This window comes from Lottia gigantea (genome assembly GCF_000327385.1).
Source record: "Lottia gigantea unplaced genomic scaffold LOTGIsca_61, whole genome shotgun sequence".
In the NCBI taxonomy this organism is placed as follows: domain Eukaryota; kingdom Metazoa; phylum Mollusca; class Gastropoda; family Lottiidae; genus Lottia; species Lottia gigantea.
Window position 1 is genome coordinate 228168 of NW_008710086.1, and position 26475 is coordinate 254642.

Consider the following 26475-nt stretch of genomic DNA (forward strand, 5'->3'; position numbering starts at 1 on the left):
ACCTCATTGATGAATCAACTTTAACGACGATATTACATAGTAATAAACTTTCTGTTAACAGGTTTAGATAGAGAGCTATGGATGCAGTAAATAACAACAATGAACCATCATTAACTTAGTAGACTCTTCAACGGGATGTCGAGTTAAACTAAATACCATAAAAACATTATCATCGCGGTAGACGCTATGAAAGGATACCGAAATGAAAACGCCAGATGCAAAATGCCATCGGGTGTTTTTAATGTTCACCAGATTTTCAATTCATCCTATGGATTGCGGTTGGTACATATCTGTCGGTTAGGGTTGTTGATTGAATAGGTTCATGTCAGCCTAGATGAGAGCATCCCAGTTTAGATAAGCATATTGAATAAGGGGTATGTCGATCTGGATGGGTTTATGTCGGTTTGGATTGGTATAGGTTCGTTTGGATAGGTATATCTCAGTTTGGATTGGTATATGTCGGTTTGGATAGGTATATCTCGGTTTGGATAAGTATATGTCGGTTTGGATGGGTATATGTCGGTTTGGATGGGTATATGTCGGTTTTCTCCACGTGGATAAGCAGATAAGAAAGAATATACTAGCGAACACAACATTAATATACACAAAACATTTAAATCCTAAAATTGGTCTTTGGCACTTGAATCGTAGTTTCTTTAACATTTAAAGCTCTGGATATCACCACAATCACACGTCATATCCGGTAGTCACCCTAGTCTGAAGAGTCGGGTACCTCAGTCGGAAGGGTACTGTACCCTAGTCTGAAGGGTCGTGTAGCCTAATCTTGAAGGTACTCTCTGAAAGGATTTTTACCTGTTCGCTGAGGATTGGCAGGTAAACTATTGTAGTAATTTTCTAAAAAAAAAATGATCAGAACAAGTTTAGAATTTATCTGCATTTGAAAAACTTGAAATATTGCATGTTATAACCATTAAATTCTTTAAAACAAATTAAAAACAGAATGCAAAAGGATTGTAACTCTAGAATATCATTTCTTGTCACATTTTTCTTATATCTTTCAAGAATCAAACCTAGGTTTAAATTAGAATGATGTAAATGAAGCTATAAGTGTTCTCTATAGACCGGAATGGTCAGAGCTTTACAAACAATAGGACGGCTAAATTGTAACAAATACAACTTTCTTCATTCGTCATAATTTGTCCCCTGTCCACCTAAACCCTACATGTGTGTTATATTTCAACAATACTTCAAATATACTGGACGAAATTAACCCCTTGAAATCCGACTACTTACGATTTAACCCCATACAATCCTTCCACTCGTCCATTGTCACCTGTTTATTACTATCTATATCACAAAACCGCAGAAAATTACGCCGGCATTTTCTGGGGTATTTTTTATCTTTTAAATTAGTTTTCCTAAATTTCTTCCATTCTTTCCGCTCTAAAACCTGAAAGTAGTTGACCATCATAAAATACAGTTTTATCAGATATTCATAATAAAACAAGCAGTAAATATATCATAGAGAACTGGTCGCTATTGTATATTATTTTCCCGAAAGATTCGAATATACACGTAAATAGTCGAATATACTCGTTAACGTTTCATTTATAGAATGCTCTGATCATACACGATCTTATTATATTCAAAATAAACCATAATAAGAGACTAGAGAACTGGTTGTTACTGTATCCTGATTATTAATTTGTAATAAATTCAATATTTTCATAATAAAAATCTATGCAAGCAAGACAATTCCGTTTATCAAAAATCTGGTTAAAGAATGGTTAAAGTTGTATAGTAGTGAACTCCTCCAAAGAGAAGTACGATCAGGTGTTTCGAAAAGAGTAAGCATGGTCAAAATCATGAGATGTAACCAGATCAATTCAAAATGCCAGAAGCAGATTTATTATATTTATCAAGTTCTCCATAACGACCATAAAATTTCCTTCATGATATTTGAAGTATTTACCCTATTTCTGTTGGTGTCTAGATGATCCAGTTTCCATTCCGCCACTTTCTCTCGAGACAACTTCCATTGAGCAATTCTATCACTCATTGGTACACTGGTATCGTGGGGGACGCTAAAAATATAAACAATATAATACAACGTTTGTACAGATTACATCTAAGAAGTGGGAAGTAAGGTAATCAGCTTGGCTGTAACCGGACTAAGTGAGAAAAAAAAATAAGGAGAAACCAAATGAACTTGTTCAATGTCCCTGTTAATCAATATCTCGGCTAGACCTTAACCGGACAATAACTTTACTTCAAACAATAAGAACAACAGTCTAGAGGTACTGTGTTGAAATATAACACTGGTCTATCACATCCTTACATAATACTAATATCACCTTAATACAACATCTTCACAGGACGACTGGTCCTTTTTACCGGATATACTTCCTGTACCATCAGTTATCAGACAAATATAGCCAAAACTTGTTTCTTTCAAAGAATGTACTCAGTCCAGGAAAATAAAGTTGATAAATGAAATCAAGTGTAATTATTAACCAATGTCAAAGTCGAATATTAAATTCAGATGAGAGAATAACAAGAATTAGAGAATTTTCGTACATTTTTAATAGTTCTGAAGACTAGTTACAAATATTCAAGACTCGTGGCTTTAATACAAAGTGGACTTAAAGACCTGAGATTGTAGGCAAAGAAATAATATGCAATATACGTAGGGTTAAACGTAAGGTTAAAAAACCTAAATGATATAACTGCATTAGACAATGTAACTTACTGCAGCAATAAAATTATACCACAATCGTCAAAATTAATAAATCAAATACTACCAACGGCTAAAAAATTCTTCATATAGTTTAAAAAGTATTTATTTCAAAACAATGTACAAACAAATATACACATCACATCAAAAATTCTTCATATATTTTCAAAGATAAAGCTATGTATGTATCTGTATATAATTCAAACCCAATATTGCAAATTTCTGCCCTGTCGTGACGTCACGGCTCCCAGCAATAGGAACTTTCCTACTTATCATATTCATTAACCGGGTGTTGCACTCCTCGTGAAAATGTGCAGCTTTGCCCAATATGCAATAAAGATTAAGCATGCCCCGCCTCGCTAAGGATCCCCTATATCAACAATCCCACACTAATCATATCGTCAAGAGTGAGTTGGCTATGTACTATTAATCGTGTTGTAAAGAAAAGTTTTCTTTTGTCGATAATCCTCCCTAATCCTTACAATAAACATTACAAATCCCTACTCGTCACACCTGACACGTGTTTCTAACAGTTTCTATATAACTACTGTCAAATAATATTCATATCAAACTACCTCGTTACTTCATTCGATTGATGAGCGAAAAGGGCACTCAATTTGATTTATTCCGCTTAAAATTAACCTAAAGTCCAATGCACACTTGGCGATTTTATTCGACGTAAATTATTGGAAGTTATCGTGAAATATCTGGCACGTTATCGTTTGATAGAAAGACATTCTGACGATCATTGTCGACTAATGTAGGGGTGATTTGGTCGTTTTGTCGGGGTCAAGTTCAAAAGTAAGGCAAAGGTATTCCAGGAACGTACCACTTTCTCATGACATGACGGTTCTCTGCAGTAGACTGATAGATGCACTCCTAACTACGCGTCCAGATAATTGTAAACTCTCACAAAATCATACACGGTTCCTTCAGAAGATTGGTCAGTGTGCGACGGTCTTTATCACAAGACATCAGTATTTCAGCTCATTTACTGACCTAGTATGTAACTTATAAACGACTTATAAAATATTTCAAATTGACCCATTATAAACTATTATCAGATAGGCGTTCTTTTAAATTATCATCGTGAATTTGAGACAGATATACTAACTATTGATATATTTATATTTTTAACAGTGATGTTCATGATGACATGGTATAGCAATATAAAGGGCACTTTCTTAAAGATATTCATTGCAACACTTTTAAATTTTAATGCAAGCCAGGTGTGTGAGATCTAAAGGCCAGGGGTATTGAATGAAATTTATTATGACATAAACATTTTTCATAATCTGTTATTTTTATTCGTCTATCAATAAGTTATTTATCATAAAAGGGGTCTAGCCAGATCGAATGAGCATAGCCTTATCTAAATTAGTCCCACAATCAGTCGAATCAATACCTCGTTTGTTCAAATTATTGACGGATCCCAATCTGGATTTTTTAATTTAGTTCAAGACTTTCCAATACTGATCATCATCAATAGGGGAAATTAGACGCATAGAATACCTATCACTAACAACACGACTGATTGTCTGACCTTGTGGACTGTGAAACTTGTCGAAACAGACTTTACATTTGGAATTGTCGTGTTTAATTTAAGAGTTTTAAATGGTAATTAATTTAAGTGGTAATTTTCTATTTGGAAAACTAAAATGGTATAGCTCGTTTAAATATCCTTTTTAAGTGCCCTAATTATTAGGTACAGGTATTTTTGCAATGAAGTTAAAATGAATTAGCTGTTCACAGGGTCGAGTTGACTGAACCACTAAAACTTTAATCTGTAGAGTATACAGCCCACATCGTCTTATACAATACCAGGTATTGTCCACAAATATGCAGTCTCATGAATAGAATTATTAATCGCTTTCATCACAGTTTGATTGATCCTAGATAAAACGTGAATAATCTGAACACACAAACAAAAGGTGTTTTTACTCGCAATCCACAGGTGTGCACATTCTTTCAAAACAAAGTACGTTATATCCCTTTTCATGCAATCTCAACCGAATAAGGACGTGAAGCGATAAAAACACAGTTTCACAAGGTTCGTCAAATATGAAATTATCCCTAATCCTGGACATAAAACGATTAATATTTAATATTATACTGTATCTATCAGTATGTCAAACAGGTTTAACAATATTCAGCTATGAATGTGCAGTCTCTCCGAATGAGATGCTTCGTTGATAAAACAAAATACAAAACATTATGGACTCTCTGAAGGGATGTCGAGGTGACAAACATAAATACCATATTAGCTATGTGGACTCTCTGAAAGAGATCTCGAAGTGACAAACCTAAATATCAAATAAAAATTAATAGCTTTGAGGATTCTCTGAAAGGAAGGTCGCGTCCACAAACATAATAATAACGATACTTGATTAGCTATGTGGACTCTCTGAATAGTATTGCGTGCTTGAAAGAATGAACATAATGGATGTCAACTTGACAACTCTAGGTACCAAATAAACCATATTTGCTATGTGGACTCTCTTAAAGAGATTTCGTTTTAACAAACCTACATACCTAAAACAATTTCGGATTTAGTAAACTAGTTGGAATTCATCCTATTACAGGAATGAACATAAAAGAATAAAATCTAAACTTACGTATTAATGCTATTATTGCCTCTAATTTTAGCCATTTCCGCGGCCAGGTCCGACATCAAATCCATCAGAAATTTTCTCTTCTGTTGAAACGGACAACCTAAAATAAAAGCTATGACTACTTACAGATGTTTTATGATAATCAGATACAGTTTATGTCAGATTGCTGAAGAAAATCAAGAGCCCGAGTATCTGTTTTACTTGGTTATTTTGTTTTAGCTAGTAAGATTGTGTTAACCAATACTTTTTATACCCCCCCCCCCCCCCTTCCCAGTCCATCCTAACTATTCATTACCCCCTGCAGACTTAATAGATGGATTTAGAGATGGAATAGCTTAACCATACCCAACAAGGGGAGAAAATCTTTGTTTTGATATCAAACAAGTGTTCTCTTGTAATCCCGTCCAATCTATAATTTGAATAATCATGGCTCACCTTTCATTTCCCGTTCAGGTTGCATGGTACAGTTGGGTTCCTGTTTATAGGTGGAGGTACCCGGTATGGGGGTACCCTTAACGGTCTCCACGCACCAGCAATACTGGGTGGCCTCATGGCACTGAGCTTTATCCCAGTTTCCATCTTCCGTACATCGCGGTATATAGATATTAGCTTGTGGTTCATTACGATGGTTTAATTTAGCTACTTTTTGTTCATCCATACAACTTCGGGATTCTGATAAGAAAAGCAAATTTCTATTTGACTATTCAGCATGCGATACCTCTAACAATGAAGTTGTTTCTTTTATGAAACAAAACCGACAACCGTTTCCGTTTCAGTCCTTATATCCTTACTGAACGAATATTTCCAAGCTATTACGAGCCCTGTCTTATACCTTGATTGCAATAGCCACCATGCCTGTATCATGGACGATTGTAAATGGAGCGATTTGATTGGATTGTGAATACATCCAAGTATAGCCTTTGACAGAAAGACTGTTAACCTTATGACTTATTGTTTACAGACTTTCTGTCGATGTTTGTGATTGGCTGTATTCGCTAACTTACATCCGACTAAATTGTTGCAACTTTGGTGATACAAGAAAGTTGACTATTGCAGTCAAGGTATAAGATGAAGTTTAATAGTCATCATTTTGGTATTCTATCCCCTTCTCATGATTTTTTAGAGGAACAATCCGTTCAAATTGACTTGAGGACCAATATTCTTAGGAAAACCACCAAAATCTTCATTGTCTTGGCTGTTTACCCGACCTTATCTTTCCATTATTCACCAACTTCGCTCCATCCATCGACAATGGGTGCAAATCAAGCGTGTTTGTGTGTTACAGCCAAACCGATTTTTAAGAAATTCTATTCAAAGCTACTTACCGATTGGCAAACAAGCAAAATTATAAAAACCCACTTCCAATGACAAACTAAATGCAAGTTACTACTAGATTTTGTCCGAAAGCCGGATGCACTACAGCGCCACTGTGTTGATTTGTGGTGGTTATACTAAGAGTAAGTCCTACCAACAGATCGCCATAGAATTATAAAGAAGAGACGTTAAAGAATTCCTTTTGATAAAATGATTTACTTGTTTTGATCTAAAAAGCGGGTACCTGCAGATAACGTAATAGCGCGATAAGATGAACTATGACGTCACCCGCCAGTAACGTTATAGCGTAATTAGATAAATGCTTGACGTGTTGAATAAATAATTCTATGACGATCTATTGAAGTGAAATATGAAAATAGAAGATTCTAACCGAAATTATTGGTGGGTGTTAAAAATGGAGAATAACCTTTCTTCACAAATGGATCTTCTTTTCGTGATGGCGTCGAATGAGTCAGCGAGGCTGACGGAAGTGAAGATTTCCATGGTAGACGTAATGCATCAACTTTGATTACAAGAGAAATAAATTCAGTTTAGTTTTTAATCTTGTGAACAGATTGTTATTGCGTTGATATAATTCGGGGGGTGGATAATTACTTTTACTTTTTCTTAAAATGCTCGTCGACGTTCTTCCATGACAAATTTTAATTCAATACCGTATACACGCATCATAGTCAGCGATATAACCAACTAGACTCTAGAAGCATTCAGCACTCTATTTGCTAATCATATAAAATAACCTTTTCCATTACGAAGCACAAGCACAAATCACTACAAGTAAACGGCTGTCGATACCAGAACCATACCACTTCATTACCCTTAAGGCATAAGCAAATGTGGACTCTCCTAAAGCAAGATATTCTCTACTTTATTACAATTTTATCTCACCCAAATTTTTGACCCACCCTTACCCGCCTTTGAAATATTATCATGCTTGTATCAATGAATTAAACTCTCGGTTTGTATTATCCTATTTCTACAGCGTCTACAAAGTTCCTTATTCGATGTTGATTTAAATTTTACGATGCGACATTATAATAATTAGTTTTCTTCTTTCACTGAACTTTGATGAGCTTTACCGAGTTATGTACGATGATGCAAATGAATTCTCGATTATTGCATACACAATTACAAAAGCTTTCTTCAATCCAGCCAGGGCTCCTGGTACAATAGGCACTTTGCTTCAAAATTTGTCAGTCATATTGACTATAGTTCCATTCTACAGCAAACATGCAGCTGCGGGCTTATACATGCACACAAATAGTTCAAAAATAGTTCATGCAAACACCATCATGCATGAAATGAACGTGTAAATGATCGTGCTGGGAAGTTAGATTGTGCAACCATCTTCCAAGCAAAAAAAAAGCTGCTAACAAACTAGGGTTGGTGCGAAGTTTTCTATGTAATGCAACAATTCAGATCACACGTACATGTGCATTCTCCGAATCCATGATCAAACGACTAATGTTCGATGGTGCAGTTCTATTTTTGGTGAAGGGATGTTTTGACTGGTGATAATACAACGACAATACCGGAAGTTCACAATTGGCGCGAAAAATTGTATTACAAATGGTAAGATTTTGTCTTTAAACAAAAGAAGTCAAAATAATAAAATTTCGATTTTTGACCTTTGACCTTTGACATTACAATTTTGACGACAGCTATTATAATTATACTATTGAGTCTGTTGTATGCAAATTTGTGGTCCATACAAATGAATATTAGACAAGACCATAACATTTTGGTGTAATGGATCTAATTCTGAACAAGGTGAAATACAGTTTTACTTCCTGTTGATAATGGCTGAGTTTTAATACCAGATGCTGGAATAAGGGTAATTTCATGCATGCAGGGTAGGGATTTGGGGTAGGTATTCCTAGAAGGCGTATGGTAGAGTAACAATCAGCATTACAAGAAACAAACAAAGTCAATGAATACAACAGATACTCCAACAAAATGCAACAAGAATCAATCAAAGCTGATTGGGATATCAGGACCCCTTTTCTCAAAAGTCCGTACGACTAAACTTACACGTTAAGTCAAGAAAAAGCGTTATTTTTTAAGTTATCAACTCATTGAGGTATAACGTTTATGCTCGTATGTTAATCTACGATATTTTGAGAAACGGGGTCCGAGGGAATATCAAGGTCACATGCACGATGAATTGTGATGAAAGTTAAATACAACATAGAACCATTTCGGTTATTATATTCTGGTGTACATTTATCATTACGATGGTGACTACTGTCGTCAAAGTAAGAGTATAACCGATTTACTCCCCGGTCATAGTTTTCGTGAGCATTTTAGAAACTGAACCCCGTTTAAAACAAAAAAGTTTTCTTAATTTCAGACTTTGGGGAAACGAGGCCAGTATTCTGACCGAGGGAAGGCCACAGCAAACTTTCAGCACAATTCAATAAAATGAAAGTAAAGCAACAAACCGGAAGTACCTTCATTTCTTCCCACGACATCTAACGGTGAATCTTCCGCCTGGCCATCTGAGTTCAGAGAGACGAACAATTGAAATGAAACTATAAATAGATTGAGCATATATCTTCTGTCAGTTATCTTTTATATCACGTGATCTATGACGTGGAAATGCAGTATGTACTACCAGCAACATATCTTAATTTGGCTTATAAAGATGCTTGGTTTTTTGCATCCTCAAAATTTGGGCTTGTAGGACCAATATGATATCAACGTTGTCAGCTATTCAGCTCATGAAGTTAATCACTTCTGTATAATGTACTCTATAGCTTGACTGTTAGCGCAATACAGAATATATAGCAGTTACTAGCCTATATATTTCACTACGAAAGTATTGAGTATGTAGATTAAGGCTCAGAGAAAGAGGCTTCAAGAAGCTCGAGAGAAAAGCCAAAGGTCCAACCACCATAGCCAAAGTTTTGTATAATAGGAGAGGCAAGGTAGATAAATCGAAAGCGAAAGTTGATATGAGAAGCACGTTTAAAAAAAGATAACTATAGAAGATATATACTACACTTACTAACTACCGGAAGTAGCTGAACTCACAGCAACACCAGTTATCTCCCCTGAACAGTGACCTCGAGATTGTATCAAGTCCCTGTGATGTTATAATCGAGTCCCTGTGATATTGTAATTTAATTCTGATGAAGGAGAAGAAATGAGAAGGCTTGTCTACTCTGAGATTTTTACATTCTGTCGGTTCTGATATAAAAGGATAGCTTGTCAGTTATAAATCGTAAGGTAAATCACCATGAAGTAACATTTTTTCAAAGTATATTGGTATTCATAGTTTTTCGAATTCTCTGAAAGGGACGACAAGGACAAAATCCAAATGAACAATATTCAGGATCGCAAAGTTTTCAGTTTTCAGGTTTCAGATGAGCTATCTAAACTTATTTTTAAGATTAAAATTAGACAGTGTAGACAAGCCTTGTATTTTGTTAGCAAGAAATGAAGGTCTTAGAAAAAAAGCATTATATTATTATAGAAACAGGTGCCCGTTACCAAAAAGCAGAATCAATAACAAGTGATCACATTGACAGCACAGCCTGCGACTGAAACATCTACAGTTCTCAAGAGTTACGAGTAGATCTTCCACAACGATGATTCTCAGATAACAATTATTACAGTTTGCAAGTTTTCAGCCAGCAGAGCAGGGATATATTGGGTTCAAGACATCATACAGAAAGCTAGGATACAGCCAAAGCACGAAGCACAAAGCGTTAAACAGTTAAACAATATGGTACGTTTGGATATCATGATATTGTCTTTCTGATTAAGTTGTTTGGACATGAATATCTTTATAACTAATTATCACTGATTGTACATATTGACCAATCAGATTTCGAGCTATTTTCAGAACCATTAAGATTGAGATAAACATACAAGAACTTTGATTGGTTGATGTTTAATACAGTGATACCATTGACCAATCAGATTTCTAGACTATTTTCAGAACCATTACGATTGAGAAATACATACAAGAACTCTGATTGGTTGATATTATTTTCAGTGATACCATTGTCCAATCAGATTTCTACTTGTTTTTTCAGAACCATTACAATTGAGAAATACATACAAGAACTCTGATTGGTTGATTGAGTGATACCATTGTCCAATCAGATGTCTAGAAGTTAACTAGACAAGAAAATTGTAAGGTTTTGAAAACAAGACCCAGATTTGAAATAAAAATGAAAGATGGTTTATACCTACATTTAAGATCAACGCCGAGACACAGAGTCCATTCTTTCTTCTCAATCCTTTTATTTCCATCAGAATCACAATATTTTAAGAATCTTTTGGCACAGGAACGAGGTTTGATCAGTTTGCGAACCATCCGTGCAAACGATCGTATTTCTTTAAATCTCAGTAATCCATCATTGTTTCTGTCCAGTTCTGAGAATTTCCAGTCGACAATTTGCTTCTGAATGTTGACAGTGTCTCCCTTATCGTCCTCTGGAAATAATCATGTTGAAATGGAGGTTAATGTCTTACTTTTCTTTATCGATTTGGCTTAATGAAAAGGTGAATTTGAGGTAAACCCACCGAAAACCAGTTTAAGGTCAGTTGGACGAATTCTTCCTCGCAATGATTTTGACGGAGAAAAGGGGATCAGAAAGGTGATGTCCTGTAGAGATCTTTGAATTTTAAACTCACAAGAGGTGTTATTCACAACAGTACAGGTCGAGGATTCAGATATATACTCACTAGAAGGTGGTACTGTCGTCTGAACACTGGTCCACCTTCGGTACTCGTCACTGAACACACGAACTAGATCACTGTTAAACGACTGTCTATCTGATCTGTTACATGCTGAAAAACACAACATTGTCTAAGTAACATGAACATATAATATACATTTCTATAATCAGTTATAAAATATTTTCACTGCAGTGGCGGAGCCAAAAGGGGGGGAGCAGAGGGGGCAGTCGCCCGCCTCCCCATCGTGGCCCCGAAAGCAAGTTTTTCGGGCTAAAATCCCCCCCCCCCCCCACCGCCCCCGCGGACGTAAACCTGGCTCTGCCATTGCTTCACTGTTTAAATTAATTCTATATACAATTGTAGAGCGTTCTGTTTTAATATTTCTACATTGCTATAATCATATAAACTTGTTTGTTAGAGACTTAGAGGTAGGGCAAAAATTGATATTTCTCGTGATGGCTCGAGATCCTTCAAGGCTATTGGTAATGGATCAGAGAACTAGCCGGGTTATATTATCGTCAAAAGTATTTTAAGTGAGTGAGGGGTGAGAGGGGAAGGGTGGGGGGGGGGGGTTAAAGGTGTGGTCTAGTAAACATACTTTTTCTTACTTTACCTTTTCTTTTTCTGGAGCGACCTTTCTGTTTTCTTTTCTTTCTACCTGTAAATTACATAAACAATATCAGTAATTCTTGATAGTGCAAAAATATGAGGGAGAGGCCAAGTTAAAAATCTTAATTTATGTCAGACAACGGCTTGGAAAGAAAGGGACACTAAACGACTTCTCTGGTTGTGAGCAATTGATCACAAATATATCATTTTCATCAACCCAGAGACGATTGGAGATATACGGTTTGTGAAAAATCTGGTCGGACTGGGGTTGAGTCTCAATTCACATTAATTGGTACAACACAGTCTGACCTTGTGCAAATCTAAAAATGATTTTCTTCTTCTTTTTTGGCATTCCGATTTATATGAAACTCAATGGCGAATGAAGAGCCAAGTATGAAAGAACGAAAGAAGTAATCTTGATATGCATTTTAATCAAATTGCTTTCATTTTGGCAAAGAATTTGATATACGAGGTCAACCAGCTATAAACCATGTCATCTATCTTAAAATCTGAAACTCAAAAAATAGTTTTAGATTCATAGACTCGATCTATTTCACCATTTGTATCACAAAAACATGTTTTTAGATTAACAGACTCGATAAGAATAAAACTGTACAAATTGTAACTTTTCCATTTAGATAACAATCTGACATTACGACTTGTTTTCATTGTATCTAATGCTATTTATTTTAATCAAACCATTGTTGTCTGTAATCAGAAAGATCGACATGACCTGAAGCTATTATCGCCCTTTGTGTTACTCTCTGATCAGTGAGGATAAGAAAGGTGTAGTATGTGTTTATCATTCAGTGTTAAATTCCAACAGAGCATTAAATAGTACACAATGTCGAGTTTTAACGCCTATTACAAGTGGCTACAGTTGATAACGCCCCTCTTGAATGGAGAAGATTGTCAGATAAAATGAAAACTTGATAAGGTACAAAGTGCCAGAAGTAGCGATCATTTATTTCAGCTCAGTTTCTGTGGTTAAAATGGACATTAACACCCACGATACAATCAAATCGTGCATCTGGTAATTTGTTCCCTGTGGCGAGCTGATTAGAACATCACCACATTTTGATATCATTGTGTCTGAAGAGTTTTATGAAAACAAGATGTGCAAGACTGATATACAGTCCCATTGAATCAACACTATGATCAGCTGTATAACGGTTGTCGCCAGTGGTTCAACTAGAGTTGGGGGCCCTCCACTGGGAAAGTCCCTTTTTTTTACATATGGTCTCCTGTATTCTGAGACCCGTCTGTAAGTCAATTAAATGCCTGTTGTTCATTTTTGGGAGGTGACGGGTCCTCGGTGGACTGTGTTCAACAAGTCCCTATGACAGTTGACCACAGCACTGTTGTAATCTGTATCGTGGTTGTCAAGGTCAATCAGTTGCAAAATGATAAAAGATTTGAAAATTGATAGATTTCAGTCGACTCAGCTTGAAATGGGAACGTTGAATCTGGTTAAATCAGTTAGATTTGATCCTCGAAAACCTATTGTTATATGTATGAAATCATTGCCTTGAGGTTTTGGTTTTGGGTGTTAGACAGGATCCGTTTGATCCCTATTTGTTATCCTCCTTGAAGTTAGGCCAAAGGTCTAGTCATTGAAATACGTAAATGTGTGATATCATTTTTTTTTCATTTTTGGCCTACCTCTGCATCTAGGTCTTTTTCCACTGACAGAAGTTCCTGGAATATGTCGACCATCTTTGGTAAAACACCAACAATAACCGGTTTCAGAATGGCACTGGACTTCAGCGAATGTTCCGTCATCATTACAAGCTGGTACAAAAACTTCGTCATTTTTCTTCCGTTCAATTGCCGCCAGGGCTTCGGCTTTCTCTCGCAGACATTTAGAGCCACCAGTTGGATCTAAAATTAGATTAAGAAATTAACACACTGTTTTGAGTCGATAAATATTAAGACTTCAATGATATACAAGAAAAGTTGAATCAATATCGAAAAACAAATTGGAACGTACATGTTGTTTATTTGTTGTGTCTCAGTAGTCATAGATGGGGATGAAATGAATGGAGTTTTACGTCCTTTTTTGGAGTCATAGATGGAGGGACTTAAACTCATGAGCATGGTTATTCCCAAAAATATTATTTATTTGTATCAAATGGATTCCTGAGACAGTACAAGGGCAGAAGGGGATTTGTCGTCTTGAGAAGGAAATTTGAATATCGAATCATAAGCTCCAAGTCAAATTAATATCTCGTTATCGTTGTCCAGTCTAGCCTGTTAGTCCAGTCTCGGACTGACAAATAAAGAGTTTCCTGGTGCTGCAGAGAGGTAGGGTCATGGTTTAGGGATGGTTATCAGATTTGACAATAAAACTATGAACATACAGGTTCTCATTGAAGTCGGTATCTCGGACTGTAAAATAAAGAATAACTAATAGAAAGCACCTGTTGTATTTTGTATGAAGATAAGGCGATATATTACCATCATTGCTAGTTGACAGTATTTGTATATCTCAATACACCCTGGCCACAGTCTACATATTATATGTATAGAGTGGCTTCCACTAGCCCCTTATCACCATATCCAGTCCTACATAACGAACACGTGCACGCGACCAAACATTGACATTGAGTGTCGCACCTGCGTCTTCAGACTCGATTTTTTTTCTCATTCAAAGTTGTCACACGTTTAGCTTTTCTTCTCGAATACCAAACTAGAGAGGGTATTTTTAAAAGTTTTATTCGCCTCTGTAAAATATGTAAGATATCTGCACGTAGAACCCAAGTTTTAAAAATAATATATTCCTCTCGTATCAGATAACAGTATTTATTTAAATATATCAGAGATACATACCGAACATATTGTTACAGAAAAAGATATCTGAATATTTGTCGAAAAGCACATCCAACGAGGTAATTTTGTGATATACAATTATAATTTAAAACGTTATACCAAGGAAAATACCATTAAATATGAGGACTTGGGTAGATGCTAGAAGAAATTCTTATCGTTATTTACTAAAAGTAACAAGTGGAAAGTAGTATTGCTGGGACCACATAGATTTACATAAAAGACAAAAAGAATGAATTAGATTTAATTCAATATCATAAACGCACAGGAATAACAGGCTTGAACTCCACAAGATATAATTTCAATCAGAAAGGTTCCTTTCATTTCAGAACTTTAGAACCTAAAACTCCATTAATTTTTTTTGCCAGAAAGTATTGAGAATTCCACTCCACCTCATTACATAAGCCAACTCGGTCTGGATATGAGTACGAGAGAGTTAACATTTGGCCGTCCTGAGCGACACAACATCTGGGTGTATTTACCGTCGTGAAGAAGTGAGACTAATCCGCTATGTAAGTACTACAAATAGGTGTTAATCTCCAGGTAAACCTACTTCAGGTGTGAATAAAGATTAAAACAAACTATTACATCTGTTCTTTCTTCAGCGTGAAATATCTCCTGCCTAAAGCCTGCTGCACACGATATCGTAATATCTGGATGTCGTAGGAGGACTGTGATTACAACAAACGTGATGCGAGGTTTCTTTTTTGCAAATTTGTAAAACCTTAACATGACAATGTACCGAGAAAGAAAAAAAATGTACAAATCTCTGTGTACATTTGCGTTACAAAAGAAATCTTTCGATTAAAGTCTCGTAGTTCCCTTAAGTACCATAATGTTGATCTTTATTGAATTGACGAGAGCTAATGTATGCTGACGACATACGTTTCGGATAAACAATCCTCATCAGGACAGCTTATTGGAAACGGGGTGATACATTGACCTCGTGTACACCATTTAAAACGAATCAAAGTTGTTTACTGGTTGTAAATTACAGATACATTTATACAATAGCATAATGACAGAGGACAAATAGCGGCGCCCTGCAGTACACCGTTATCATTTTACAACATTTCAATACAAGTGAGTGTTATTCTGCTCGTTCAGTGACTCGGAAAGTAAAACTTTTAATTACCATCACCGATACTGTGAAAAGATTTAACTTGTGTCGCTATGAAGTCTGTCATTAATCTAACAATGGACTCAATTATCCAAAATTTAAGACTTTTTGGTGTGTTTATGACAAAGTGTGGGGGACGGGGGGCGTTATACCACTGAAAGAGATGAAGTAACCTTTCAAAAGAGAGCCGCATCAGTGATATGTAACTAAATGAAATACAGTGTTCGGTGCAACATACTGGATGAGAATGCAGTCAATACGACAGTTGTATCTTTCGGTAACTATTAAGACGTTCGGAAAGAATATATAGATGTCAAACCCATATACATAATAAACTTCGAAAGAGTGGGACATTCACATTCGCAATTACAGAGTGGCACGTCCTCCTATGCATGGCGGTTATGAGCCTTCGTATGCTTCAATTCGAATTAGGTCATAAAGAAATATTTGAAGAAGGAAATGTCAGAGATAGCTGAATGTCAAGTGGATCAAAGTATTTTTTATAAACGAACAAAAAACATTTCGATTTATAAAAAAATATAATATAATTATAATTTAATTGCTGTATTTGTTACTTGGAATGACAAATCAAAAACTAATTTAATTTTTGCTGCATTCAGAATGTTTGAAGTGATGTTCATGACAGCAAGTTAGTTTTTGACACCCAATTTAAAAGTTGAAATTGTTAAGAAATGCGGGAATGATAAGGAAAGACTTGTAGTGGTTGAAGGGTACTAGAAATAAAGCTATTGAGAATATGAAGAGTTGAAGTGGTATTTGTAGATGAAGGTTGTTATTGTTGTCAGTCAATTTAAATCATTGTAAAGTTTTGTGTATTTATTTACTGGAACACAGGTGTGCATACTCCAATATAGTCCGAGAATATGTCCTGCTAAACTGTCTACGTTTAACAATGAAATCCTCAATCATTAATAGTTATTCCAAATATAATGGTCTACCCGATAAAATGACTGATTGGATAATGAAACTAAATTTAAAATCAATTTTCTAGTGACTGACGAATCAGATGACCTGGTAAACTGTCCAAGTTATACAACGAAATCGTCGATTATGAATAGTTTTTCGTCCACCTGGGTTTTCTCAGATAAACTTCTGATTTTATGAAGTACAGTAATCTGATTGGATTATAAAAATCAATTTTATTGATTGACCAATCAGATTACCTGGTAAACAATAAAATCCTCAATTATTAATGGTTTTATCGAATGAAATCGTCCACCTAGCTAGGGCCATATTATAATCTAAGTTAAAATGAAATTGAAAACCTCACCGGGACAGCTGGAAATAGGTTTATACGATGATTTGGAATATTGGGCTTCGCGTGTTCTTTCTAGAAATGTATTAAACAAATTACTGTTTGAAAATTACAGATACATTAATACAATAGCATAATGACAGAGGACAAATAGCGGCGCCCTGCAGTACACCGTTATCTTATTACCTCATTTCAATACAAGTGTTTGTATATTTCTTGCTTAGTGTGGGCAGACATTTTAGACTTTTGATGTTTCAGCATCGTCTCTTCACCGCGTCCGGAAGTATTACCATCTATTGGTGGGCTAAATGATGGCGGCATGAGAGTTGAATAACAAAAATAGTTATGTTTTGTTCGAGGTTTGGGATATTGGTTTTATTACTTAATTTAATAGATCTCCCTCATGCTGCTTACACGTATTTCTAAAACCTCAGAAAGAAAGGTCGATCGGTAAATGACAAGTAAAAGTTCCAGTGGATGCTGATATCACAAAATATCAGGAAGAATTGGAAATGTTGATTAATATTCCGAATTTATGTACAAGAGCGAATGAAAAAAAATTTTTAACCTACCTCCTGGGCAAGGTCCTTTCATTCTGACCTTCACCTTGCGACCGTCACATTTCTTAGCTTTCTTCAGCTCACACCTTGAATTGTAGGTCATTCCGTCCGTACCGCACACAGGTCTAAATTTAGCATTGCTGCAATCCTCTTTACAGGTCGACGCTCGTAAAGATCGGAATAAGCTCTGAAAATAAAATCAGTATATTTCACTATTTTGATGACAAGAAGATCTCCAAGAAAATAAATTCCCTTGACATCTTTATATTCTAATTACACAAGTCTAATTTTACGCTGAAGTAGAAATTTGATACTGTTTGATTTACGAAATCGATTTAATTTGCATGTTTTTCAACATAAAACAGAAGAAAAGTGTCAAAATCAAAATGCAAATGATTTGAGATCCTTGGCAATAGGGCAAATTAAACAATTATTCTAGAACAATGTTTTATATTAGCTTTCAACAGACATAATTTAATAAATAACAGAACTCTTTGGTTTTATTGTACACATCGTCTCAACAATTTACATTGTCATTATCAGTTTATATGATATACTACTCCTGAGTTTTACTGTATACAACGTTTCAACAATTTACATTGTCATCATCAGTTTATATAGTATACTACTCCTGAGTTTTATTGTACACATCGTTTCAACAATTTACATTGTCATTATCAGTTTATATGGTATACTACTCCTGAGTTTTACTGTACACAATGTTTCAACAATTTACATTGTCATCACCAGGTGTTTTTTCAGCTACTGATGACAATGTAAATTACTGAAACGTGATGTACATGTAAATTCAAGACTAGTATACCATACAATTGTGATCTGTTATTTAATGTGATCTCTGTCTCTAAATATCGTTTAAGGATTATAACATAAAAATATCATTGAACTTAAATAAAGTGCTGGGTATTTTAACAGAGTGCGATGTGTGCTTAATTAGATGAACAAATAAAAATTGTAAAATACTTATAAACTATGTGTTAAACTTAAAAACATTAAATTAAACCAGGGGGCTGATCGTCAGAAATAATCTAAATTTTATGATCGATTTTCAACAATCTTATTAAAGCGAATATTTAACTTCTTAATTCAGTTTCACAAAATGAAGTTTTCATCTACATTGTAATCGATCATTATCGATCATCATATTATTGGGACTACAAAATAGAATGTGCTGTAATTGGACTACCTTTAGTAGTTAATTACTATAGATGATGTTAAATAAAGATACCCACAAGTTAGAATCTTTCTGACGAAAAGCCCCCAAAACACGAAAAACACATCAGAACCAAAGATAAACGAATTTAAATCCTCAACTGAACTTCTAAAGACTTACCATCGCCATTTCAGAAGATTTTTTCTTAAAATAAAATGTTTAAATAGATTAAGATCTATGTCAAAAGTTAAAATTCAAAGTGATTTCCATTTTTATAGAGTTTTCAATTAAGAGTCGTGTCTCTTCACTGGGTCAGTAGGGCGTCGTGAGATCAGGGGCGTCACGTAATCTGGGTCGCCATGAGATCAGAGGTGTCATGTAATCTGGGTCGCCGTTAGATCAGGGGTGTCATGTAATCTGGGTCGCCATGAGATTGGGGGCTGCAAGATCAGGGGCCATCGTTCAAATTAGGAATGCACCCCTGCTGGCTAGTAGTCTCGGACTATATCAACACCTGGTAGAACACCTGGATACTAATTATCTACTGATCTGTATATTTTTATCTCCAAATCGAGGTTTTATTGATAAAATCGTTCGTTCTGGTGAAATCAGTCAGTTGTCACTAAACGATGTTATTTATCATTAATCTCATATCACTCTCATCATTTATAAAATACAATACTTTCTTCCTCTAGTTTTTATACGGTTTTAAATCGTCTATAGAAATAAAAATGAAGTCAGTCATATTAAGCTGTTATGAAATGAACGCTGTTTAAAGCCCTACTTTTCTGCTTCAATTTAGACTGATGAAATGAAATAGAGTTTTATACCCTAATGTTCTGTATCTTATTGGACTAATGAAATGAAATAGAGTTTTATATCCTACTGTTCTGTATCTTATTGGACTAATGAAATGAAATGGAGTTTTATATCCTACTGCTCTGTACCTTATTGGCACATGAAATGAAATAGAGTTTTATATCCTACTGTTCTGTATCTTATTGAACTAATGAAATGAAATATAGTTTTATATCCTACTGTTCTGTATCTTATTGGACTAATGAAATGAAATGGAGTTTTATATCCTACTGTTCTGTATCTTATTGGACTAATGAAATGAAATGGAGTTTTATATCCTACTGTTCTGTGCCTTATTGGCACATGAAATGAAATAGAGTTTTATATCCTACTGTTCTGTATCTTATTGGACTAATGAAATGAAATAGAGTTTTATATCCTACTGTTCTGTATCTTATTGGACTAATGAAATGAAATGAAGTTTTATATCCTACTGTTCTATATCTTATTGAACTAATGAAATGAAATGTAGTTTTATATCCTACTGTTCTGTATCTTATTGGACTAATGAAATGAAATAGAGTTTTATATCCTACTGTTCTGTATCTTATTGGACTAATGAAATGAAATAGAGTTTTATATCCTACTGTTCTGTATCTTATTAGACTAATGAAATGAAATAAGTTTTATATCCTACTGTTCTGTATCTTATTGGACTAATGAAATGAAATAGAGTTTTATATCCTACTGTTCTGTATCTTATTGGACTAATGAAATGAAATGAAGTTTTATATCCTACTGTTCTGTATCTTATTGAGCTAATGAAATGAAATAGAGTTTTATGTCCTACTGTTCTGTATCTTATTGGACTAATGAAATGAAATATAGTTTTATATCCTACTGTTCTGTATTTTATTGAACTAATGAAATGAAATTAAGTTTGATGTCCAATTGTTCTTTCTCAGAATCGAGATAAGTAAGATGAACAACTCTTTGCAGTGTCAAATGAACCAAATTCCACGAGGATCTCAACATTCATAACAAAGTCGTGTTGCTACAGAATTCAACAGAATCGAGCAACAGAGAAAAATGGAATTTCGTCTCGTACGAATTGATGTCAATATAGACGTTTAAAAATATATACCTTACGGCTTTACCTACGTACGACAGATCAATTTTGATAATAATTTATACAGATGAAGATTTTATAATAAGACTGTAATAAAAAGCAATGTACCTGTGCGTTATCGCTTTCGCTTCACGATCAAGGTCAATATCGAACCCACAAAAACGGGTTACGCTTTGTATATAGATCAAGAACAACCAATGTGATACAGAGTTGATGATCGATTAAGGACAGACCATGTTATATATCGTACATGAGGGAATTGGGCCAAATATTGACCATGGTTCACCCTTTTTCGATTTCCAACTGTCAACATGCAGAATACGCAGGCCAAAATGGTTTCTTGTATCTAAACGCTACTTTATCACAGAAAACTGACATTATGCCACTAGCTAGCTCGACTCGACATGGCATAACCTGTCATTTCACCGCCCAGACCGCATCACTGACAGCATCGTGTCCAAACCACGTCCAACACGATCATGTCAAAACCTGTATTCGTGATACGATGCACGGACAGGTAAATTGAAGACGACATTAAATTCGATTTCATCATTTCATATGAAGTTATATAAATTGCCTTGGCTTTAAGTAAAAGTGTTAGACTAGGTATAAAGAAGAGTACAGGGGCGTGGCGTATCAAATAAACGACTATGGTGTTATAATTGTGGGTTACAATCGCTTCGTTAGCTCCAGACAACATCCGATATCCCTACGTTTAAATACAGACTAGACAATGTTTTACATTATTACACGTTTAGGCTAGCTGGAAAGCATTATGTAGGTATAATAACAGTAATCTCTGATACTACAAGAGATGCAGGTATATACTCTTACAGGCTTCACAATGCAATAAATCTGATAGAAGATGTTAAGTTCGAGTGCAGATTTGTCTGAAGGTGGATGATGTAAATTAGTTTTGTTTTGCCGAAGTACAACTATTAAAAACAGGTAGACGAGTGTTTTTTTACTCGCCATCTGAAATTATTCTACAGAGCACGTGCCAGATTGTTTAATGTTGTAAACATGGCGGGAAACCAAGTTGTCTGTTCAACACACGGATAACACGTGGTGTTTGGAACCGATCCATCAAACATAATAACATTTTCTGGTAAAATCGTCGCTCGGTTGGCGTAATCTGCCCGAAATTTAAACAAACGAAATTAATGCAACAAATCTTAACCGCTAAATCTGTAATCACAATCAAAACAAAGTGCCCACTTCTTTACCATTTCTAATTGTCAAGGGGTTATTTAACGCGCGAAACAGCCTTACAACTTGCGATAGTCAATCTAGGCTGGAAAAAACAAGGTAAGTTGGTATACGGTGATAGATTATTGATTGATATAGAAGATCGATAAATCTGCATCTAAAATCATGCATTGACTAATCGCACCTTTAAGTCGAGATCAAACGCCTCGGACGAGCAGGCGTTCAACCGACTGAACCACCACTAGGCAGTAAGAAGAATTTACACCAACCATGGTGTACTAGTGTTGTAAGACAGACGAAACAGATGTAAAGATAAGTCATATGTTAAACTAGGTAGGGTGGCTGTTAATGATATATAGAATATAAAATCAGATTAATTATAAAACAGAAGGATTGAACCCTGGTACAAGTACAAGGTACTGGTGAAATAATTATGTCTGTTTTGATTTTTAACATTTTAAATTTATAAACCTGTTTACATACAGACTAGAAATATCGTCAAGGTCAAGTTAACAACACTGGAATTGTTTCGCCACCATTGCTGTATGAGTACGCACTATGATAATATGGAATGTTATTGGGGGCCGTTCGCCAAAATCAGGTACAATGTACAAATCATATTCATGATGGAATGTACCATGTTGACACCAATGCCGCGACGAAGCCCTGGATTTCTAAGATAGCAAACAAACCTCAAACTCACTGAACCACCTTTAGAGGTACCCTATATTGTAAAGATGGAAGTTCCTTACATCGTGAAGATGTGTTCATGATGGAATGTAGGCTACTATTTTGAACAATGGATTAAGCCAACAGGCGTCTAACTCACAGAACCACAACCACCAGACATCAACCATAAATAAAAAAAAAGAATGGAAGTACGAGAGTGTCAGGTGAATCTGAATAAAAACAGTATCGATGTCTGGAAGTAAATGAAAGACAGAATCACGCCACGTGCCAAGGTTCTGTTCCAGGTCTCGTCATCAATATCTCTTTAAGTTCAGATTCTAGAAACACAGTAGGTATGTCTGTCTGTTATACTTCAATTACCGGCCTAATCACTAGGAGAACATCCAACTTGCATACACCCATCCAACTAGCATATATGAATATGTGAATATGACAAGCAAAATATTGATCTATTGCAATTGCAATCGATATCTGAATCGCCTTATTTAGTCTTTACAAATCGTCAAATATGTGACACTTTGACGGCACACTCTGCTACTACGCAGAGGTAAGCTGTGAGCAAAATCATGATTTACGTTTAGAAGTACGTGTTTTCTGTTGGTGTATATTGTTAACTGTTGGTATGAAATACAAGATAAAGCCGGTAGACGCAACAGAAATATGTCGAACTGGTGGCCACCTGAAACAAGTGTCAGAAATGTGCCAAACATCCAGGCTAGAAAAAAGCGTAGAAGAAAACCAAATGTTGTGGAATTAAAGATATAAATGCCAGAATAACACGTGGCGGTCTGGTTAGTGCCAAACCATTCCACCAGATTCCAGACAGCTGTAAATATAATCGACAACATCTCATGTCATACTGCCGACACGTGTTTCGGACATAAAAACCTCATCAGGATAAATGTTTTTGGACTAAAACGTTCGCACACAGTTATAGAGGTCGCAGCGCAGAGGTGAAAAGTCAAAAACGAGAATATACAGTACAGTGTTACAACACTTAATCAAATCTGTTGCACCTCCACCAAGAATCTGTCGGCGTAGAGAATTGGGTTATATGTGCATTATTAGGAATTTGGGCATTTTCTTACACTAAGCGAACTCACAGATCAGGAGCGAGGTATCGACGAGAATAGTCTTGAAAAACATGGAAAAATTGACCCAAATATGTATCTACTTGGGTCTTGGACCCTATATTTGATGTATAACAATTCAATTATTTGATATCAAACAGAATCGTAGTTGTCAGGGTATTATTACATCATGAGAAAATATATAAACAGTAAATGTCAGCGGTCCATGGTGGGTTTTTGTCAATCAATGGTAACCCAATATATAGAGTAGTCGCTGGAGGTCGACGTTGTTAAAATAGTAAAAAAGGATTTTCTAATCATTGTATGCGTATCTGAAAATTCAAATTTTTGGCGTGAATTGTTGTTGTAAGAGTGATGTCATAATCTGATCAATTTTCTGAATGGTATAAACACTAGATATCGGTAGGGAAATTGAAATAGTATTAACAGAATTTAAAATACAGTATTCAAGAAGGTGGTTTTGGGATTTTTAAGTCGTAATCTGGTTTAATTTTTCTGGAAATACAAGAACTATTGATATCGGGAGAGAAATTAGAAAATCGAGTCGAATCTCATCGATATACAGTGTATAACCCAATCATGTGCCAGTTCTTTCGTAATATTTAGGGCATTGTTACAACCATTCTCGCCACTTTACAGGACAGTGTTAGAGTGAGATTGAGATTTAAAAATCCCAATAAAAGCACTGGCCTAGGTCACAAAACAGAGGTAACAGATTATCATAAGGTGTTTTTTAGTAACAACTAACTGTTAGTAATGAGTCGTATGCGTGTCATTGATATACATGTACTTGCGATTACGTATAAAGTTTAATCATATACGAGATATAAAGTACAGGACAGTCGTATGCGTGTCATTGATATACTTGCGTTTACTTACAGAGTTTAATCATATATAACTACAGGACAGTCGTATGCGTGTCATTGATAGACTTGCGTTTACTTACTAGGTTTAATCATATATAAACTACAGGACAGTCGTATGAGCTGCACTTTTGAATGAATATGCTTTTTGTCGTTATTACATTAGATGTAAAGCAAGCTTGTATGTCAGCCTAGTTTATAGCAATCTGATATCGAGGTTTTATTATAATTGTTTATTTATCATTTATATACATACACTGTGTTATCTGTATCAGTGAGTTTGAATAGAAAGGTTACAGGGTAGGGGGTTGCTAACAAGTCTACATTCTAACTACCCCGGGGGGTGCGGATTGTCTAGCCAAGAGAGATGAATATTGTTATAGTGAGGTGAAATAAAACTTGTCATATTTAGTGAGTTGTAGTGTGGGTTGGTAGATAGGGGCGTTTGTTTGTGTGTGTAAAGGGGGGGGGGGGGGGTAGGGAGCGGAAGGGCGAGGGTGGGAGGGGGATAGGGCTAAAGTCGTGGGCACCTTCCTGGTGATATACATTAGCCTACCCAAAATAACAAAGGCCAGCATCTATATAATGTTTTTTTATTACAAAAGGCATCAGTGCTTTCCCTGAAGTAACTAGTTTTTGAACGCTGGTAGGTGCCATGGGCTCGAATCCTCATCCAGGTAAGATTACATCTGAGAGTCGTGCAGGTGAACAGTCTGTCAACCTCGAACCATTGAGGAGTTCGGTTTGCTACTGCCAAATGCCTCCTGGTGTGTTTCTACGACTACGTTGAGTTCTGTAATTAATCTATACTATCTGATATCCACGTCAACAGTCGAGATGATATATCATAGACGATGAAAAAATATCATAATATAAAACTAGAATTAAAGTTTATAAATAATTCTCTCTATTCTTTTATCACTAACTCATCTGAATACCTGTAACAATATGATAATATATATCATTCTATCATAATTGTTATGAATGTTATAGACTTCTGTTTAAAAAACGTTTTCACGAGCCAAACCAGGAGCAGAAACAACCCTTTCAAAGGTTCCAGACAACTAAAAGATAATACATTGTAATATAGCATATTGTTTTATCTCTTTGTGTATATCAATTCCTATTTTAAAGCTGTTTTTCCAATTTACAGAGGAATGATTATTTACTTTCGATTTACTATGAAAAGTAGGAAAACAGTAGTTTACAAGTGGTTTCATCATTTCAAGATAAAATAGAGAAAGAAAAGAGAAAGTTAATGTGTTTCTCATCACGGTGAACTGGTTGATTCGATTAACAGATAATATGAACACTTTCTATCTTTTATACAATCTAAATGATAAGATAAACCAATAATTATAACACTCCAGGTGGTCAGTGTTAACACACCTTACCTCAATTAATAACACCCGGTGTTTATTATTAAACACATTGTCTTCATTATCATTAATGAGTTAGTATATATATTTAGTATATAAATAGCCCAGTATAGTCTGTAGTAATTAATAAAGAACTTGAAATGAACCGTCGAAACTAAAAGCAGTCTTACAATACAGACGCCTTATTCTCCAAAACCTAACTTAAGATGCTTTTAGTTCCAGTCATCTGATTGGTCAATACTTAAAGGGACAAGTGCTCTATTTTCGGGTATGTAAATAGTCTTCAGAAGTTTTAGAAATGTACGAAAAACGCATAATTCCTTCAAAAATATCTTAAAATAAGAATTTTTTTTCCTATTGCTATAGATGTCTTTTCTATATATTGCAGTGTCATAAGAAAAGACGACTCATCTTTTTAACATTCAA

General features: G+C 35.3%; 1 protein-coding gene across 1 annotated transcript; it reads right to left on the reverse strand.

Moving 5' to 3' along the window:
• Nucleotides 1-1879: 1879 nt before the first annotated feature.
• LOTGIDRAFT_128394 (hypothetical protein) lies at nt 1880-17843 on the reverse strand (the record flags this gene model as incomplete). Its single annotated transcript, XM_009064213.1, has 8 exons — nt 1880-2009; nt 5311-5407; nt 5743-5979; nt 9090-9170; nt 10840-11067; nt 12549-12611; nt 13600-13776; nt 17732-17843. Coding segments are annotated over 8 exons (1125 nt in total), but the record flags the coding sequence as incomplete, so codon positions are not given.
• Nucleotides 17844-26475: the final 8632 nt, after the last annotated feature.